The following is a 22,108-nucleotide window of genomic DNA, read 5'->3' as shown; positions in this document are numbered from 1 at the left end:
GAAAAATAAGTTTGAAGACGAAATATAGCCTGTAGTCCCAGCTACTCGGGAGGCTGAGGCACGAAAAGCGCTTGAACCCATGAGGCAGAGGTTGGTTACAGTGAGCTGAGATCGCACCACTGCACACTCCAGCCTGGACAACAGAGAGAGGCTCTGTCTCAAAAAAAAAAAGACTAAATATAGCATAAGCAATATTTAGAAGCTGAAGCAGGTATTAGAAGGGTAAACAATTAGGAAGAGGTCAGCCTTAATATTATAATATAGTTAGGTATCTTTCTAACCATGTTCACTGAAAGACATGGGTACATTTCCCTTTAAAGATCTAACTTAAATAAATCAAAGAACTTAGGAGAAATCTAAACTTTTAAAGGAAAAAGCAAAATGTGAAAGCTTCGATATGATCTGTAGTAATTTTTAAAATAAGTTATACATATATATAAAATCTTAATGTCAAGTGTAACATAACAAATTACTGTTATGAAAGTATGCCTCAGAAAATGAGTAACAGAACTATAGATTTACTTTTTGAAAAGAAATTCTCCAGCTGCTACTGCTACTGGCCGGTGAGCTGAATAAACCAGGTGATAGACATTTTCACAATCTTCTGCAGTAAGAACTTCTTCACTACTCCTAAGAAATAAGCAGTAACAGGTGCTTTTAGTAACGTCATAATTCTAAGCATATTAACAGTACCAAAATTTATGCTCATACTTTTAAAAAGTTGTAAAGTTTCACAAATTCGTGTTAAAGGAAAAAAAAAAAATCAAGCTTATTTAATCACCATCTACCAAAATCTATCAAAGATAAATGGCAGGTAAAATTAAAAGTGAATGCAGAAGGTAAACAAACATTTAAGAGAATTATGTCACATGGATGCTAACAGAAGAGGAAGACAAAATAATGAAAACTGATATAGAAAGTAAAGGGGCAGCAAGCTAAGAGCTTACAGTTAAAAATCACAGATAATATAATACTTTGCTTATATTTCATAGTAATATTAAGTCACATTACATCAAAATATACTAATGTCTCACTTATATCACATCCATCAAGAATGCTTCATCCACCATGTACTGAACACCATAAAAGGCAATGCAAGTGGTTTTCCCAAATAACTAAAATCTAAGTGCCAAAGATCTTTAATTGCAATCACTGGGGGAAAAAAAATCTTAGTAAAATGTAATGTTCATTTTCTTTTTCTTATCCTTAAAGAACAAAATAAGCCTAACAAAATATTTTCGATAATCATAATCATTATTAAGGCCCATCAACCACAGTACCCCAGGGTAAACGCTGTGAATTCTTCCCTTGCAACTGCATTTAGATTCCTGGCCCCTGGCAGGTCTTTCTCTCCCAATATGCTTCTAGTCTACTGTAATATATAATCTAGGTTTTTACCATTATATATAAATTCAAATTATAGGACCACTGCCAGAGGAAAAAAGCCTAAGAAGATTGGATAGTTGAAGCACACAGATCCTCTTTTTGGTTTTCTGTTGTGCTGAAAGCTTCCAGAAGTCTGATGTCTAAGAAGTATTACTTCTTTTTGAGAGAAAAAGATACTAAATTGTTAAAATTCAAGTTTCAAAAGCACATTGATTTCAATTGCTCTTTATATAATATCAGATTGTTCTTGGAAAAATAACTCGTGTGTTTTTAACAAAATAACCCTGAATCAGGCTGGGTGTGGTGGCTCACACCTGTAATCCCAGCACTTTGGGAGGCTGAAGTGGGTGGATCACTTGAGCCCAGGTGTTTGAGACTAGCCTGGGCAACATGAGACCTCATCTCTACAAAAAAACGGAAAGAAAAAAAAAATTAGCCGGACATGGTGGGACTACAGTAGCTATAGTCCCAGCTACTTAGGAGGCTGAGGTGGGAAGATGGATTGAGCCTGGGAGGGCGAGGCTGGAGTGTGAGCCGTGATCACACCACTGCACTCCAGCCTGGGTGACAGAGCAAGACCCTGTCTCTAAAAAACAAAACAAAAAAACACTGAATCAAACAAGTATTGTAATTCTACAGAAGTTCACTCATTTTAACTTTTTGAAAAGGAACGTATCTAAGAAATCTAAATTATTAGGTATATAGATGGCTGAAAATCAACATGAATGGCTATGTCTATTATCTTTGATAAAAAATATCAGAAGCCGGGCACGGTGGCTCCCACCTGTAATCCCAGCACTTTGGGAGGCCGAGGCGGGCGGATCACGAGGTCAAGAGATCAAGATCACGGTGAAACCCCGTCTCTACTAAAAATACAAAAAATTAGCCGGTCATGGTGGCGGGTGCCTGTAGTCCCAGCTACTCAGGAGGCTGACTCGAATGGCGTGAACCCAGGAGGCGGAGCTTGCAGTGAGCCGAGATTGTGCCACTGCACTCCAGCCTGGGCGACAGAGCAAGACTCTGTCTCAAACAAACAAAAAAATCAGAAATAAGATGCTTCTAGTGTACTATGGAGGATGGTGGGAAAGAAGCTATAGAAATATATGTAGCATACTATTACTTTATTTCAGAATTCTTTCACAAATTTTATATACAACATGTGTATATAACATTCATGATTTTAAAATATAATTAAAAATTAAAGAAAGAATGCAACAGTTAACAGACTGCTCAAGAAATTCCAAGGTAAGTGAATTCCCTGAATTGTCAATATCTGTAGAACTACCTTCTTTTTAATTACTGCAATGTTGTCCGATTCACAGAAATAGGAATAACTACTACCATCTCACTGAGCTATAGTATTAAATGAAATTATCCATATAAAGTGCTTATATTTGCTATTATCTTACATACTAATTTAATTCTTCCTCTATCTTTTTTTTTTTTTTTTTTTTTTGAGACGGAGTCTCGCTCTGTCACCCAGGTTGGAGTGCAGTGGCTCGGTCTCGGCTCACTGCACGCTCTGCCTCCCGGGTTCATGCCATTCTCCTGCCTCAGCCTCCCGAGTAGCTGGGACTACAGGCGCCCGCCACCATGCCCGGCTAATTTGTTTTGTATTTTTTAGTAGAGACAGGATTTCACGGTGTTAGCCAGGATGGTCTTGATCTCTTGACCTCGTGATCCGCCCGCCTTGGCCTCCCAAAGTGCTGGGATTACAGGCGTGAGCCACCATGCCTGGCCAATTCTTCCTCTATTGATATGCACCCTTGGTTGTTTTCAAAATTCTGCTATTACAAACAATGCTTTGTTAGAGAACATGAGCATTTGAAATTCTGACAGATACTGTCAAGTTTTTCTCCAAGGAGCTTGGACCAATTTATACTCCCATCGACAATGTAAAAGGGCCTGTTATGGCATAGCCTCAACAATATAGTATAATTACCAAACACTTTCTATCTTTGCCAAGCAAACAGATTTAAAAGTCTCACTTTAATATATATGTTTATAAGTGTGGCCCAACATCTTCTCATGTTTAAATTCGTACTTTTCTATCAATGATCTGATCCATAATATTTGACTGTTTTCCTATTATTACAGATTTCTTTAATTGATTTGCAGAAATTAACTCCTTTGATGCAAAAATATCTTGCCCAATCTGAGTTTTCTGAGTTTACGGTATTTTATGCCATACAGACATTTTTAGGTTTTTATATAGTTAATTCACTGATCTTTTTATATCTAGCTTTTGTGTCATGCTCTTAAAAGCCTTACATGGTCATTTTATTGATGCATATGTGTTTATCTCTATTTTTATTCTGCTTCATTGATCTTTTTTGTCTATTCATGCACCAGGACCAAAATTTTTAAATTACTATGATTTTATAATACATGACTTAAAATTATATTGGGCTAGTCCTCACTCATTAGTTTGTATCATACTCTTCTGGCAACTCTTACATGATAAATTTTCCATATGAAATGTCACAATTTGCTTGCTATGGCAAAAAAAAAAAAAAATCCTTTGCCTTTACTATTTACATTGTGGTAAATATACAGAATAGGAAGATTACAAAGCCTTTAAATACTGAGTTTTCCTAGGTGAGCTTTCCAAATTCAAGGTTTCTTTTATGTCCGCTAGTTGCATTTTATTAATGTTTCTTTGCATATATCTGGTAGATTTCTTATTTCTAGATATTTTTATAAAAAATTGTATTATTTTGAAATGAGAAGACTCTGATTTTTAACTCTCTCAACATACTACCCAAGTGCTTGGTATAGAGACATCACCTGATAAATATTTATTCTGAAATGCAGAAAACAAGTGCTGGTGAGGACGTACAGAAATTGGAAATCTTGGCCGGGTGCAGTAGATCACGCCTGTAATCCCAGCACTTTGGGAGGCCGAGGCGGGTGGATCACCTGAGGTCAGGAGTTCCAGACCAGCCTGGCCAACATGGTGAAACTTCATCTCTACTAAAAAAACAAAAATTAGCCAGGCGTGGTGGCAGGCACCTGTAATCCCAGCTACTCGGGAAGCTGAGGCAGGGGAATCGCTTGAACCCGGGAGGTGGAGGTTGTGGTGAGCTGAGATCATGCCACTGCACTCCAACCTGGGCAACAGAGCGAGACTCTATCCATCTTAGAAAAAAAAAGAAAAGAAAAGAAACTGGAAATCTTGTACATTGCTGGTGGGAATGTAAAACAGTCCAAGCTTTGTGGAAAGTATTATGGCGGTTCCTCAAAAATAAATTTAACAGAATTACCATATGATCCAGCAATTCCACTTCTGGGTATACATAAAACAAATGAAAGCAGAGACTCAAACAGATACTTGTACATCTATGTTCACAGCAGCATTACTGACAATAACCAAAGGTGGGAACAGTCCAAATCTCCATCAATACAAAAATGGATAAATAAAATGTGGAATATACATACAGTGAAATATTCAGCTATAAACAGGAGTACATGCTATACTAATGTATGAAACTTGAAGAAATTATGCCAAGTGAAATAAGCCAGATGCAAAGAACAAATATTGTATGATTCCACTTATACGAAATATCTAGAATAGGCAAGTTCATAGAGACAGAAAATAAAACAGTGGTTGCCAGGAAGGGGACAATGGAGAATCAGTGTTTAGTGGGTACAGAGCTCCAGAATAAAGTGATGAAAAAGTTCTGAAGATGGATAGTGGTGGCAGTTGTACAACAACGTAAATATAGGTAATGCCAGTAAACCATACTTTAAAATGGTTAAAATGGTGGATTTTACATAATCTGTATTTTACTACCATTTTTTAAAAAGGAAAAATATGAATAACATCACTATCAGATATTAACATAGAATAGGTCTTAAATTCAGATTGTTTAAAAGTGCTATGAGAAGTATAACAGAGACATTCTTATAAATGCTCATACTCTAAAAGTGTAACAAAATATAATAAGCATGTTTTTTAATACACTGATGTGCTTAACTTATTTCAAGAGCATCAGAAACAGAAAAATAGGAAAGAAATCGGCCAAGAGAATGGGAACACATGAATTCCTAACTCGGTTAGAATTTCCATATTCTACGGTTCCTTCTTCCTGTGTTTTCTCAGCTATACATGAAAAAATTCAACTTCTAGCTGTAAAACTCCATTACTAAAATTCAGACCTAGATGAGTTTGAACCAAATACTCTAATGTATTATTTAGATATCTGAACATTAGTGCAAATACGCAACAAATACATACTTACTGTAAAACAAGAGTGAGTAATTTTATTGCTTGTACTGCAACATCATATTCTTTGTCAAGGGTCATAGACACAATTCTATCCTAAGGACAAAAAAATTAAAATATTTTTAAAAAGAAAGAGAAAAGTGTTTGCAAATGACAAGTTATTTGTAAATTCTTAAGTAATACTAACCTTGAACCGACTGGTAAAAAGTTCCAGTTTGGAATTAAGCTCTTTGTTATAATAAAGCCCTTGTAGAGCAGTAAGACATTTGAGTCTTACTTCACCTTGCTAAAAAAAAAAAAAAGGAGACAATGAATTAAAACTCTATGTATTCTCAACTTCAATATTCAAGATGTATACAATATTTTCTACTTTAAAATTTTAAACGTTTCATACCATAGCATTCCTTCAGAAACTATCATCTTTGATAATGCAAAAATAGTAATCAGTACACACATTTACAACTAAATACCTATGGGGTTACTGTTTCTGAAGTTCAAAGGATAATTTTTGAAAATTTGTTCAGAACAAAACTATTATGAAAAACAATAGAAGCATGTGTCACAGTATATTTTCCACTATGGAAAGTAATGTTTGGAAAGAATGATATACAATTAACTTCTTCAAGGCAAGTGAAGAGGCAGCCTAAGAGAATGGTAGTTTAATGAAAACATATTAAAAAGGTCAGAAACCAAGCTGTAAGGTATAATCTGGCTAAGATACAGGTTTGTCAAAAGAGAAGATCAAAAATGAAGAATTTTTTTTAAGTATATAGCTCTCAGACAACAACAGAGTAATGGTTCTTCTTTGTGCCCTAAGAAATGTCTCACTCCTACCACCTTCATGATTGTAACATTTCAGCAAAAAACTGATTCACCATTAATGTTTAAATCAGTGGCCAGGATTCAAAAATATCTAGCAGACTTTATGTGACAGAAAATAAGTTTTTACAGAGAAGATAGAAAATAATAAAGGGGAGGCTTACAGAAATGTGTCACCAGGTATACAGACAGGCAGATAACTCATGAATGAGAGCTGCAGGCAGCCATGCCGATGTGTAGAAAGAAGCAGTCTGAAGGGCACATCTTACCTTATCATGCATAGTCCAACCAACATATTTTAAATAACTGTCATTAAGAAAGGCATCACTATACATCTTCATCCAAATGCCAATCTCTTCAATGCATATAGCTCGAATTTCAGCTATCGCATCACTGAATGGAGGAAGGAAAACCGATGCATAATTAGTGCCAATATACCACAAAACTTATGGTTCATTCAAGAGATGCCAAGTACTTCAGATCTACTATGAATATGACACTATCTTAAGTATTACTAGAGATTAAAAAAACATAAATGAAGCATGGGCCTGAATGCCAAAAGCTTACAGTCTAGATGGCAAAGCATAATTATCAACACATAAATACTTAAAATTATATAAAACTACAAACAAAATCCCATCCCCACCTTTTATACCATACCACATCCCAGTCTTTGCTCACACCTGCTGGACATGGTGTGTTCAGAAGACAGCAGGCACATCTGTCTGGCTACAGCATAATTTCCAGGTAAGAATTATTTACACATTACACTGAGGCCAAGTTCAACTGGGATTTGAATGTTAGAATAAATGATTTTAAATTTATCTTGTAAGTACTGGTGAGTCATGGAAGGCAGAGGAATAACACTATAAAAGGATATTTTGGCAAAACCGCAATAATCTCTAGGCATGAGAATGAGGAAACAGACTAAGGTAATGGTGACAATAGAAGTGAAAAGGTAAGAATGGACATGGAGACATTACAAAGCAAACATTAACCTGATTCAGTAACTGCCAAGTTGAGGATATGTGAAAGAAGCTGAATAAAAATACTACCAAAATTTAAGAATAGGTTACAGCAGAAATTTAATAAGATTACTATTTCTTTCCTCTGTTCATTCAAAACAGCAGAAGAAAACATCTCACTTTAACCTATCCAATTTTTCCCACTGATATTCAATGGAAGGGAAGAGAGTCAAAAGTCAGCATGTGCAGGTTCTACTAACATAGCGCATCCAAAGGCAATTAAGTATTGTGTAGCCTGACTCCAAATAGCAGTAACTTCTATGGGCTAAGTATTATCCACTTTTCAGATGGGAAACACCAAACTCACAGGAGTTAAATAACTTGCCCAGAGTGACTCAGTGGCACAGTTTAGAGTCTAACATTGATTTTACTGTAACATTCTTCCCACTAATTTAGATGCCCTACACCACTAAATATGCAAACTTGCTGAGTAGAAATTATATAGTGCTATTTAAGAAAAAACTGTCACAACTTACCGGTATCTATGTACAAACACTCCTTTAAATATTGCATTCATCATATTTTCTATTTCATCTTGATTTTCCTGAAGCTGTAAAAAACACATTTCTTTTCAATTGTAAAGGAAGACAACCAAATGAACACCTGTAAGTTGTTATAAGCACGAGAAAAGCAGAATTCCCCAGTATTCTGGTGAATTTTGAATTTTACTAGACAACAGTAACCATATAGAAAAATTAACAGTTATATTATCAGGTAAAGTCCCTTAATACCTGAAATACTTGAATGGGATTTTAATATTTAGCTAGCAGATTAATTTTTTTCCTAATGCTCATAAATTTCCACTAAAGAACCGTAAAGAAGGCCGGATGCAGTGGCTCATGCCTGTAATCTCAGCACTTGGGGAGGCCAAGACAGACGGATCACTTGAGGTCAGGAGTTCGAGACCAGCCTGGCCAATGTGGCGAAACCCCGACTCTACTAAAAATACAAAAATTAGCCAGGCATGGTGGCACAAGCCTATAATCCCAGCTACTGAGGAAGCTGAGGCAGGAGCTTGAACCTGGGAGGTGGAGGTTGCAGTGAGCCGAAATAGTGCCACTGCACTCTAGCCTGGGCAACAGAGTGAGATTCTGCCGCCAAAAAAAAAAGGCACTGTAAAGAAATCTGTAGTTTATTGTTACTACATATCACTTATTATATAGCATATACATAAATTAAGGGGAAAAGTATCAATACTTTATTTCAAATTATATGAAAAAGATGAGGAATTTAGACATGGGGGAAATACGAGCACGATTTTTCTTAGTTTTCTTGAGTCTGGATATGTTTTAAAGTTATTAACTATTTTGGAAATAACCAATTTAAAATTAGCTACTAATTTCTCCCCCCAAAAAAATTCAGAATCAGGTCAATAATTCATAGATTACCACGATAACTATTGAACTCAACTGCATTACTAATATTTTTGAAAAATCAGACTTTGCCTATTTGATATGAAAACAAACATCTCCACTATGAGATAGCAAAATAGTTTATCACCAATGAAGAAAGAATTTAAATTACAGCCACAGCATCAAAAGATTTCATTTACTGTTATTTTGCATAAGGCTGAAAAAATTATTTTCCTCATTCAAAGTTGAATTTGGTGGTCAGTCATTAATGTTAAACAAATGCCTTCTACTGTATAAAAAAACACTGATTTAGATAGTAATAAACAGCTTATGCTATTTTTCAAAGTGATTGTATTTTTCAAAGTGATTTTAATTGTGAAACCTCTTTTCATCCTGACAAAAGGTTTTTCACCGTAGAGATGAATAATACTAAAGCTTAAAACAACTTGTCAGACTAACCCCAGTCCCCTTACTTAAAGCCCATTACCCTTAATAGTAGTCCACGCAGACTGAAAATAAGAAAACAGTATTGTTGGCATGGATATTCATCAGAATTTTGTTGGGCAAATAGTTTGAAATGTTATTTACATTTAAATATTTCAAAAACAGTTATCTGAGCCACTAGCAAAGTTATATCCTAATTAATGGTGACCAAGTTGGTCACACAATAGCCTAAATATTCAATATAAAAGTTTACCTCTTTCCGCTTTTGTAGAAGGAGTTCTAGCCTCTCATTGGCTCGTTTTCCAATCATTTTATTCCGTTCTGCTTCATATTGTCTTTGTGTATTATCCATATTAATGCTAAGATTTAGTGCCACATTCACCAAAGCTGTCATCAACTTCATAGCTATTTTTTAAAGAGTAAAAGTATGGTGAAATTAATCTAACAGATACAAAAATTTACAATGTAAGATCAAATAGAAAAATTAAGCAGAAATGAGCTAATTTGCTTCTAACAAAAGAAAGATGCAGCTGCTACAAATGACAACAATAAAATAACAAAAAATAAAACAACTTTTCAGGAATTATCTCCTAATCCTCACAATGGCCCTCTCAAAAGTATTATACCCATTTCATGCATGGCAAAATTGAAGCTCAGGGAAATTTTAAAATTTGCCTCAGTTCATATAAGCAGTCAAACCAGGATTTAAACCAAGGCAATCTGACTCCAGACTATCCTTAAATTCCATTATTCTATAATATGTTCCCTAAAATAATCATTGTCATAGATCATAATTCACCTTCTAAAGTAAATTTTAGTTCACACAGAAGCTATTTAGCTATCTCAGTAATTAAAAGGAACTTGATGGCTTTACATCAAATTATATTTTATGAAAATGTTGAGGAATTTTATCAGTATTTGCTTTCCTTTCATTTTACTCTATAACATGACTGATGAAATTGTGAACAGATCTCCATGGAAAGTCAAAAGTATAAAGGGCAAAATGTCACTTAATTAAAGTGCTTTTTCATAAAACTTCCTCCAGATCTCTACCTTCTGTTACTAAACTCTTACTCCTGATAAAAGATTCTTATTGCCTGGGATTTAAAATTTATTAACTGAAAGATCTGATCACTTTTTTCTTTCTTTAGCTTACTCCAGACTACTTCTCAGACTTAGTGCACTGCACGATATAACAACAATAAAATTACATCTTAAATTTGTGGCTATTGGCTCTCTTAAAGAAAGATTTCCCAATTTTCTGCTCTAAGTTAATTTCACGCTCCCAGCAATCCAGTTTGTCACTCTGATCTACAAGTATCCATCTTGCACCATAATCTTTGTTTCAATTTACTTTAGCCATCAAGTTCTTGACATTGCTACCTTAAGTGCATAAAGCAAGATCACATTCATGTTTTCTGACTTCAAACGTAAAAACAAAAACAACATATAGGAAACTGCATTTTCTCTTTAATAATGAAGGACTTAGAAGCATATCTTTAATCATAGATTTAATCATTTGAGAAAATCTTCTAAATGAAAAACAAACCACAGAGAATATGAAGTTTTTTAGTTAAAAATCAAAATATCATTAAGATTCAGAAGATTCAGAATACTATCATAACAGTGCCTATTTTATTTATTGAAACTCAAAAACAGTATATCACCAATTTCACCTTAAGCACAAAAGAGAAACTAATAGATTTTATGAGGTATAAAAATATACCTCATTTAATTAAACTTTAAAGAACAAAGAATTTGCCCCAGCCTAAAGTTACCCAGAAACTAAGAGAAATCAACTTTTTGCAGTGTGACTGAAAGAACAGGCATCATCCAGTAGGGTCTATCCTACCTGGAGAGGCAATGCACACCAAAGACAAACTATATGGTCATCAGGATCACATATCCAAAATGACTGTGATGATATCTCCAAATCTGCTGTCAATATCTTCCCTGGTAACATATCTTTCAAAAACCCAATACATACCTATCATCCAATTTTCCCTTCTTGTGGCATAGTATTTTTCAATAATCCAATGCATACCTATCGTCCCATTCTCCCCTGCTGTGGCACAGTATGCATAGTATACAAGAAAATCACCATATACTAGTTATAGTATACCTTCACAAAATCGAAACTGAAATTACCATCCCATTTCCAGTAATTCGCAGGAGGGATGAGGGGACTGTCCTCTTAGTGGTCACTTTATAAATAAAATTAATTAATTTGTATCTCTGTTATTTCCTTTCTCTTTCAATAAGAATCTTTTTCATCTCAAATCTAAGACGAAATTTCTAAATACTGACCTGCCAGGGTGCTTGTATGTCGAAATGCTCTGACTTGTGAGTCAGACAATCCTGTAAGAAGTGAAATGACTGTATCCATCATATACTCATCATATATGATACTATATTGACATTGCCGTACTAACACACCAATGAATTCACAAAAACTGGATTTGAACTTCTTCCACTGAGGACCGGCCATGGTAAGTGGATAATCTCCACTATCCTAAAACAAAAATTTAAAACAGCAATTTCATTTAGAATGCATGACTTAACATACCACTTGCTTTTGAAATACCCTAGACAAAAGCATGAAAAGGTATCTCTCACCTTTCTTCTCCAATAAATCCTCAAAGTAGGCAAGAGAACAATATATAAAGGTAGGGGTACCTCTGAATACTCTGGCTCTTTAAGATCAAAATAGGTATTCTGAATTCACTTTAACCAATGAAAATATATACTAATTACTCAGGTTAAAAATTTTAAAAGCCTCCCTCATCAAAGCAAAACATCCTTGTGATAAGCACAGATACAAAGCAAAAGCAAACCCAAACCAAGCCAAAATTATATTTTTAAATAGATTCAAAATGATGGAAATCATATTCTCAATCTAATAAAATGATGTGATATATAAATCAACAAAACATTAGCTTCAAATACATCACACATTCAACAGATATAAACAATCATAATTTTTTAAAGAAATGGAAATGTAGCTAGTAATGCCTTGGAAGACTGGTACTCTGGTTTTCCTTTGCACAAGAAGGCATTCTCTAGTCTCAGGGTAAATTGAGATTCTCCACAAATCACTAAAAACAATAAAATACTCAGAAATAAAAGCAGAGACCAATACCATATAGAACATCTAAAAGTAATGGTCTCTGACAAGAGCATCCTAGAGATGTAAGGTAATTTTATCAGTACAGTTTAGTAAATTTTAAAAATTAATTTTTGTTAACAGAACATTTTTAAAAATCTTAAGTCATGTCACATTGCAGTTGAGTCTCATCTGAGAACAAGGTCCTGATATTCCACAAAAGAGTTTTCTTGGTATTTTCTGATTAGCTAATTTAGTGACTATATTGAAATACAGCATCTTAATTGTTAGCAACTTGGTTTGCTGACATTTTCAAATCATATTTCAGGACAATCATCTCAAATAGCTGTTTCCTTTTAGTGAGAAAGTTCTCACTAAAACATTTAATATTAAAAGGGTAAAAAATACCACTATTCAAAATTACTTCTCAACTACTTGGGGAGTGATTAATAGCACATAGGGATCATCAAAGCCATGTTAACTCATCTATCTCTTAGAATAATAGTTCAATGCTCCTTCATCAGAGTAAGCAAGAAAAAAAAGACCAAATAAAACTCAAATCAGACAAGGTTTTCTACTTGAAAACCCACAGTGAAAAATTTTGGAAGAGTAAAGCTACTGGCGCTGAAATACAGCAGTGACCCAAACAAGCCCAAATTCCTTCCTTGAAGAAGCTTAATTTATAATAAATCTATATAGGTATTTATTGGTAACGATACTTCAAAGAGCTCACTGTAATAAAGAATCAACTCAATCTAGCCCTAGGGAGGTAAGTGGGGGACAACTCAGTCTAATAGGTAATCTTTGTTGTTCTTAAGAGCTTTTAAACAATAAAAATATCTATATACTCCTTTGCCCTAGCTATCAGGTTCCCTAAATATTGCTGAAATCTTCCTTTTACAACATTCCAGGATATGTTCTTATATTCTTTCTTGAAATTTTCATTTTTGGCAATAATAACTACCATTTATTAAGTTCTTGCTATGTTCTGGGAACTGTAAAATGTTAAGCAATTTTCAAACATTACTCAATTCAATCTTCGTAACAGCCTTATGAGTAAAGTACTATTAGGCCCATTTTACAGATAATGAAATTGATACTGGCCAGACGCAGTGGCGCCTACCTGCTGCAATCCCAGCACTTTGGGAGGCCAACGTGGGCAGATCACTTGAGGTCAGGAGTTCGCGACCAGAGTGGCCAACATGGTAAACCCACACCACTCAACCCCCATCTCTACTAAAAATACAGAAATTATTCAGGAGTGGTGGCGGGTGCCTGTAATCCCAGCTACTTGGAAGGCTGTGGCAGGAAAATTGCTTGAACCCGGGAGGCGGAGGTTACAGTGAGTCGAGATCATGCCACTGCACTCCAGCCTGGGCAACAGAGCAAGACTCTGTATCAGGAAAAAAGAAAAAAAAAAAACCAAAAAACTGATACTAAGACAACAACCTGCCAAAGGTCGCACAGGCATCATTTGATTAAAGCTAATGCCAAAGCTCTTATTTACAACATTAATGCTTACAATTTTTTTTTTCTTTTTTTTTTGACAAGAGTCTCGCTCTGTTGCCCAGGCTGAAGTACAGTGGCGTGATCTCGGCTCACTGCAACCTCCACCTCCCAGGTTCAAGCAATTCTCCTGTCTCAGCCTCCCAAGTAGCTGGGACTGCAGGGGCACACCACGACACCTGGCTAATTTTTTTGAATTTTTAGTACACACAGGATTTCACCATATTGGTCAGGCTGGTCTCGAACTCCTGACCTCAGGTGATCTGCCTGCCTCGGCCTCTGAAAGTGTGGGATTACAGGCATGAGTCACCGTGCCCAGCCTAATGCTTACAATTTAAGAATACTTTCAAAAATAAGTCAAGATAAACATGTATAAGTTATCAAAACACTTAAGGTAGTAAGTTACCTCATCGAATTCTTCAGTCATTTTTCGAATTATCTCAGAGTTCTGCATATGTCTAAACATTTCTGCTGTGACAACTCCTGAAATTTGCAAATGTCAGAAGTTAATATATGATGTGATTAAAAAAAAAATAAAGAAAACTTCCAAGTAAGTCTCTAACACTAAGAAGTCTATGGTCACACAATAAAAGGCATACTTCTTCCACCATCATCTAATGATCTTCACCATGATACTCTAATCTATAAATAAATGCTATCTATTCTCAATATGCACAAGAAAACAGCCCCACACTTCTGACAGATCTTTTTTCCTAACACAATTAACTTTGGCCATTTCTACCTGACTTACTTTACTCATGCTGTAATATTTATATTGGCTTTGTCTCTTTAACATAAACCATATGTTATCAAGAGTGAGATAGCATCTAGTATAACACTTAAAACCTTGGGGATGAAGCTGAAGACAAGGAAAAGAGTTAAAAGCTAGAGTTCACTTTAGTCAAGCTTCTTTATTAAGCACTATTGCGTGTAAGGTACCTATATCCTAACATCCTCTAAAAGAGTTAAGTAGTAATTGTAGTTCCCGCCCACCTAGATGCCTGTAATCTACTTAAAAGTTAAAACTAAAGAATACCAAAAAGAAAAAGAAGTAAACTGTCAAAGGTAGTACATAACCGATGCCCTGATGAGTGGAAATGCCAAAGAAATGCTATAGCTCTGACTCCACTCCCACCAGAAAAACCACACGTTATAAGCTAGAAAATCAAGAACTATGTCAAAGAGAAACAATTTGATAAGGACCTTAAGAATCTTACACAGGAGGATGGGAGAGGAAAAAAGAAAGGGTGTACATTAGAAGTAGTAAAACATTAGTCAGGTGGAGACCAAACATCAGAAAGGAAATTTCTAGCGTGCAGTAAGAAGATATACACGAACTTCCACTGATGGGGCATCAGACTGAGAAATAGAGAGACGGGGGCTGGGATAATCAACGTAAATACTAGATTTTCAAAATCCTGTTTTTATTGTTGAATTATTTGCTTACCAGTCTTCTCAGTAGAAATACCATAAATATAGTAATATCTAAGAGAAGAGTGTCTTGGTACAGGAAGATGAGATTTATAAATAAGAACTAGATATAATTAACATAGATGTTTTTCAACTGACCAGAGCAATATTTTGTATATGCATGCATGTGTGTGTGTGCGCACGCCTGTGTATATACATAGCTGTAAAACCATAATCCCAGCTTCACAGATGAGGAAACTAAGGCTTAGGCTAAAGCTAAAAGAAATTAAATAATTTGTCTGAGACTATTTACCTAAATCATGCTGCCTCCCTCTTATCTGGGTAAGATTAATTTCTAGTGGTATCCTAGAAGAATCCTTACTTACCACAACTTAAAAAAAAAAAACAAAACCAAATGATTGTTTTAAAAAGTTGATGAACTCAGGAGAAAGCACCATTTATCTGGCTAAAGAAACACACTCTCTGCTGGGTACGGTGGCTCATGACTGTAATCCTAGCACTTTGGGAGGCTGAGGCGGGCGGGTCACTTGAGGTCTGGAGTTCAAGACTAGCCTGGCCAACATGGTGAAACCCCATCTCTACTAAAAATACAAAAATTAGCCGGGTGTGGTGGTGCGTGCCTGTAATCCCAGCTACTTGGGGGGCTAAGGCAGGAGAATCACTTGAGTCTGGGAGGCAGAGCTTGCAGTGAGCCAAGATCACACCTCTGCACTCTAACCTGGGCAACACAGTGAGACTCTGTCTCAAAAAAAAAGAGGAGAGGAGAGGAGAGGAGAGGAGGGGAGGGGAGGGGAGACACACACTCTCAAAAACCTTTTGAAAGGCTTTTGTTTTTAATCTAGAATCATGTATATCTCTTCAAAACCTTCCCATACTTCATACCCAGGTGCTGTATACCTGGGAATGCTAGAGAAAGAAAAGTAACTAAAGGCCTGAACATTTCTGTGAAATTAACATTTACATATAAATATATCTCGAAGCAAACATACTGCATACTTTTCAACAATCCCTCATTTCTAAAGCTCCTCCCCCTTCTCATAAACCACAAGACATCCAGAAACCCAAAAACAAGCAGAAAAAGACCTCAAAGCAGAATAGAAAGTAGCTATCACAAATTCCATTCATTTAACTTTTGAGGCAGGTATGAAGCCACCATTAGGGCATAAGGCCAGAGCCTGCTGCCTTAAAAATGTGGGGGACTTTTTTTTACCAAGACTGCTAAAATCCGGTAAATCTAAAAGTGATAATAGCAAGATCCTGTCACTGTCTTAAAAGAAAAGAAAAAGAAAGAAAAAAAGAAAAGTGACAGCTGACTAGGAAAAAAAGAAGAAAACACTGGCTACAGAATCACCACCGAGCAGTCAGGAGCAGCATAGGGCTAAACATCCCTCCATGCTTCAACAGCTGCAGAAGCCACCACTGTATTATAGAAAAATAACTGATGCTTGTAACAACCTTGGGTCTGTAGGAAATGTTAAATTACAATAAGTATACTTAAAGAAGTTTCTAAGTAATTTATAAAAGAATTACATCAAAATAATTTTGTGTGTATACGTAATTAATGGCTTTATCTTTGATTATATAGTAAATTCCCCTTCATGGAGATTGCCTGATTCCAAGATAAATACTGCAGCAGTGCTCAAATTTACCTTACAATTTAAGTTTTCAATACCTTAAGTTTTTAGAAATCTTGACAAACTCACTTGTGACAAGGTCCAAATGTTGAGTTAGGCAAGCTCCTGATTTATAAACAAACTGATGCCAAAACAGGAATGAATTTGACAAAGGAAACATGCTCTGTGGCCTTGTTTTAAAAACAACTACAACTCAGAAGCCTAATTAAGAAACTCAGGCGGGAGTGGTGGCTCACACCTGTAATCCTGGCACTTTGGGAGGCCAAGGTAGGACAACTTCTTCAGGCTAGGAGATCGAAACCAGCCTGGGCAACGAGAAAAACCTGTCTCTACAAAAAAAAAAAAAAAATTAAATTAAAAAAAAAATAGCTCATGCCAGTAAGGTGGCTCATGCCTGTAATCCCAGCACTTTGGAGGCTGAGGTGGGACGACTGCCTGAGGTTAGGAGATTGAAGATCAGCCTGGGCAACATAGCCAGATCTGTCTCCACAAAAAATAAAAATTAACTGGGCATGGTGGTGCACGCCTGTAGCCCCAGCTATTTCGGAGGATGAGGCAAGAGGATAATTTGAGGCCTGGGCAACATGGCAAAACCCCATGTCCACAAAAAATAAAAACAAAAACAAAAAATTAGCTGGGCGTGTTGTCGTGAGCCTATTATCCCAGCTACCCAGGAGGTTGAGGTGGGAGATCACCTGAGCCCAGGAGGTAGAGGGTGCAGTGAGCCATGATCATGACACTACACTCCAGCCTGGGTGAAAGAATAAGACTCTCTCTAAAAATAATAATAACAAAAAAATAAAATAAAAGGGGAGACTTAAGATTTAAAATTTCAACTCGTTACATTATTTCCGGCCCCTGTTCAGTTGTATGCACTTAACCTTCCATTTGCAAAGAGTTTAATGAGAAAGGACATAGCCCTTGATTTTATGATACAACAAGCAGGTACTTGTATCCATCCTACCCCAGAAAAAAATGACTGGATATAGGCAAAAATAATTTTAGTAGAGTTCATCTTTTAACAGTCAACCTTGTTCAGAACCTTAAGGATACCATAGTAACATCACAACAACATCTCCTCTGAGCAGAAGTCAACTGTATTTTCTAATATTGAAATAAAGCTACTTTTTTAAGGCAAATGAAGTAAACTAGGCGGCTCTCTATACGCTATGATTAAGACAATTTTTTACATTTCTCAACACCTTAGTGACATTATAAAGATCACAGGCTCAAGAATTTAATATATTTGTCTCTTTCAGGCCTCACAGACAGGTAACATTTAATACACATACTACACTGAATGTTGTGATCAAACTCAAAATGCCAATGTTACTTGTTTTTCAAAGATATTACGATATCTTTAAAGGAATACTGCAGAATTGAATTGCTTCTTACAATTTGTTTTCTGCATTTGTTTAAATAAATCATTCTTTACCACCTTAATGTTTTATATCTTCTTTTAAGCAATCTTCTCTCCCAATTTCTAATGCTCTAATGTTTTTGATGCCACTTTCATTAAAAAAAAAAAAAAGTACACCCAGAAATCTCCATAAAATGTATTTGCCTGGGCATCATCTGAAATTTCAAGGATGAGCTAAGTATTAGAAGACACCAGATACATCAGAACCTGCCCGTAATCTTGACTGACTCATTTATTGATCCATGAGGATATATGACTCCCCAACTTACATAATTTTGTCCCCTTGCCAAATGTTTGTCCTAAATACTTCTGTCTTAGGGAAGAAATTTCTGTATTTTGTACTTTCATAATTCCCAGTTCCAAATGTTTTTAAAGTAACACCACTATACACAACAGAATTTCTTTACCTTTTAGAAGAAATGTCAATTTCATCAATACCTTATTTAACTTACTTAATGTAACTTACTTACTTGCTTGCTTACTTACTCACTGTTATTCATGGCACTTTTTAACTCCCTACATTGTATAATTCCCTGTCATCTGAACCTGTATCTCTTCATTATCTTCCTCCTCCCTTCTTAATCCATTTCTTTGTTCCTAAAACCAGATGCTGAAAGTGGGAAATACATCTAATAAAAGTAACATAACAATTATAAACTGCTAAGTTTTCAGATAACTTTCACATATGAATAAAACTTTGTCAATAGACTTTCTCTCTTACTTTGTCCTTTGCTCTTTTTTCCTTATAAATTTTGTATGGATATGATGCAAATAATGCCTTAGCGTTATTTACCATGTAAAGTGCTAACAACATCTCTTTAGGTGGAACAATGAAGTGACTATTTGAGAGCTGATTTCAAAATAAATATATCTTACCTTTACAGCCTGAACACTGAATAAAAAAGTTGATAAGGTCAAGAAGTGCTATATCTCGGTCATGCTTGTATGATTCTATCCAATCATCCACCACCGACTACAGTAGAGGGAAAAAAATAAAATCATTGGCTTCTCCTAATTTTCTCAAAATCAATTAAGTCTGATAAAGTCATAAAATTTAAGATTATATAGTATCACATTACTTTAATATAAATACACATTGAAATTTAAAGTTCAATTTTAACAATAATAAAATAGAATTGAATTCAGTAAAACAACTATCTGATAACACAAAATGACATATCAATATTCTATTTATTTTGCATTGAAAATAATGTGGAAACTATGGAACTCAATTCTATCAAGTATAATTACTTGTGATTTCTCAGTGACATTAAAGGAAGGAGAGAATTTCAAATAATTAATACAGGCCAGGTGTGCTGGCTCATGTCTATAATCCCAGAACTTTGGGAGGCCGAGGTGAGTGGAAAACTTGAAGTTAAGAGTTCGAGACCAGCCTGGCTGACATGGTACGGTAAAACCTTGTATCTACTACAAATACAAAAATTAGCCAGGTGTGGGGGTGCATGCCTGTAATCCCAGCTACTCAGGAGCCTGAGGCAGGAGTATCGCTTGAATCCAGGAGGTGGAAGTTGCAGTGAGCCAAGATCACACCACTGTACCCCAACCTGGGCAACACAGTGAGACTTCATCTCAAAAAATAATAATAAAAATAAATAAAATATTCTAAAATTATATTCTAATGGAGGCTGTACAACTCTGAATTTGCACTCTAAAGGGTAAATTTTATAGTATGGTAAATATAACTCAATATGGTTATTTCTTTAAAAAGAAAATAGGCTAGAACTAAAAAATAAAAGGAATACTTTATTCATTTGGGGGCAAGAGAGGGAATGACAAAACTGATTTTAAATTTTTAGGCCGGGTGCGGTAGCTCACACCTATAATCCCAGCACTTTGGGAGGCTGAGGCCGGCGGATCACTTGAGGTCAGGAGTTAGAGAGGTCAACACAGTGAAACCCCATCTCTACTAAAAATACAAAAATTAGCTGGGTGTGGTAGCGCATGCTTATAATCCCAGCTACTCGGGAGGCTGAGGCAGAAGAATCACTTGAACCCGGGAGACAAAGGTTGCAGTGAGCCGAGGTCGCACCACTGCATTCCAACCTGGGCAACAGAGCGAGACTCTGTCTCCAAAAAACAAACAAAAACAAAAAACAATTTTTAAATACAGCAAATTAAATAAAATCAAGATGATAAACAAGAGCTAGCGTAAAAAACAAAAGGTTAGGAGAGGGAAATGTTTCTAAGTTACACACCAATAAATAGGAACTAAAATATGTAGAATTTAATGTTCAAAAAAGATACTATGATTACACAATAAAGATAAATCGAGGAAAAATATCTAAGAAATACCTGGTTCAGATAGACTGGAATTATTCTAAAACTTTACTTAATTTCTACTTTTTTGTATTTACAACAGCTTGTTTATATTAATCAACATAATTAACAAAAGAAATGTGCTGAGTATTTTTCCCAAATATGATATAGGCAATAAACAGCAAAATAATATATCATAGAGATTATGACAGTTTTAAAACATGGCCCCAAATTATTGGACGTTGCTCCCCAGTAAGAGGGTCTATGTCATCTTCTCTAGTACAGAATGCAGTGATGCTTCCAAAATTAGGCCACAGAACGCCAGGCAGCAACTGCACTGGTCTCTTGGAGCACTAGCAAACTGGACACTACTCTCAGGACACTCTCTCTAAACCCAGACGCCATACTGTAAGAAGCCCTAGCCACATAGAATGGCCATTTGTAAGTATGCTAACAGTTCTGGCTAAGCCCAGCCTTCATATCACTACAGACCAGGCACTAAACATGAGTAAAGAAGCTTCCAAATGATTATAGTCCCTAACTGTGTTAGTGCCAGGCACTAAAATGGTCCCAGCTAAGGCCCTTGACATCATAAAGCAGAGACAAGTCATCTCCACTTAGTTCTGTCTGAATTCCAGACCCAAAGAATCATTAGGCATAATAAAATGATTGTTGTTTCACATCACTAAGTTTGGGGTGGTTTACTGGAACCATGGCTACTCTCATCAATAAAGATGCAAAATATTCAATGAACTCTTACAAAGAGACCACTACATCACATTAAAAAGTAATTCATGAAGATCAAGTAGAGTTTTCACTAGGAAAATGTCTGCTGTAATAAAAATGATGTGAGCTATTGAAATATGCTTAAAATTTTTAATCAAATAGTACGCTGAGAACCTATATAACAAAATTCAACATCTGTTATATAATAAAATTAGGGGGCACATGCATACTTTCTCCATTCTTAAAACAGAACAATTAGCTTTAAACCAACAGCCATTCTTGTATTTATTGACTATCACTTATAATTACTAAGAAAGCCGGCCTGGCCAACATGATGAAGCTCCGTCTCTACCAAAAAATACAAAAAAAAATTAGATGGGCATGATGGCATGCAGCTGTAATCCCAGCTACTTGGGAGGCTGAGGCACGAGAATCACTTGAACCTGGGAGGCAGAGGTTGCAGTGAGCCAAGATCGCGCCACTGCACTCCAGTCTGGGTGACAAAGTGAGACCTTGTCTCAAATGATAATAATAATAATAACAACAACAACAATAATAACAACTACTACTACTGAGATAAGTATATCCTGGCAATGCAAAAATAATGAATAATACATGATCCTTGATCAAAAAATTAGCAATCTATAATCAAAGTCAGGCACAGTATAAGTATTATATAACGAACAGATAAGGGTAAAAAACACATTGGAAAGGAAAAGTAGTAGTGTCTGAGAATGCTTTTCAGAAGACTGACACTTGA

The 22,108-nt window shown here is 35.7% G+C and overlaps 1 protein-coding gene across 6 annotated transcripts in view; it reads right to left on the bottom strand.

Moving 5' to 3' along the window:
* The window catches only part of STAG2 (stromal antigen 2), a 155,983-nt gene that overhangs the window by 46,033 nt on the left and 87,842 nt on the right, over positions 1 to 22,108 (bottom strand). For all 6 annotated transcript variants that reach the window (XM_011936949.1, XM_011936951.1, XM_011936953.1 and 3 more), the window contains 9 exons: positions 19,222 to 19,318; positions 14,267 to 14,343; positions 11,559 to 11,763; positions 9,505 to 9,656; positions 7,932 to 8,005; positions 6,700 to 6,823; positions 5,799 to 5,897; positions 5,628 to 5,707; positions 523 to 630 (listed from right to left, as the gene is read on the bottom strand). In XM_011936949.1, coding sequence (XP_011792339.1) covers positions 523 to 630; positions 5,628 to 5,707; positions 5,799 to 5,897; positions 6,700 to 6,823; positions 7,932 to 8,005; positions 9,505 to 9,656; positions 11,559 to 11,763; positions 14,267 to 14,343; positions 19,222 to 19,318 — 1,016 coding nt within the window. The remainder of the gene's footprint in view (positions 1 to 522; positions 631 to 5,627; positions 5,708 to 5,798; positions 5,898 to 6,699; positions 6,824 to 7,931; positions 8,006 to 9,504; positions 9,657 to 11,558; positions 11,764 to 14,266; positions 14,344 to 19,221; positions 19,319 to 22,108) is intronic.

This window comes from Colobus angolensis, unplaced genomic scaffold (genome assembly GCF_000951035.1).
Source record: "Colobus angolensis palliatus isolate OR3802 unplaced genomic scaffold, Cang.pa_1.0 Scaffold159, whole genome shotgun sequence".
NCBI classification, from domain to species: domain Eukaryota; kingdom Metazoa; phylum Chordata; class Mammalia; order Primates; family Cercopithecidae; genus Colobus; species Colobus angolensis.
The sequence above is the reverse complement of the archived record's forward strand: the minus strand, read 5'-3'. Positions and strand labels throughout refer to the sequence as shown.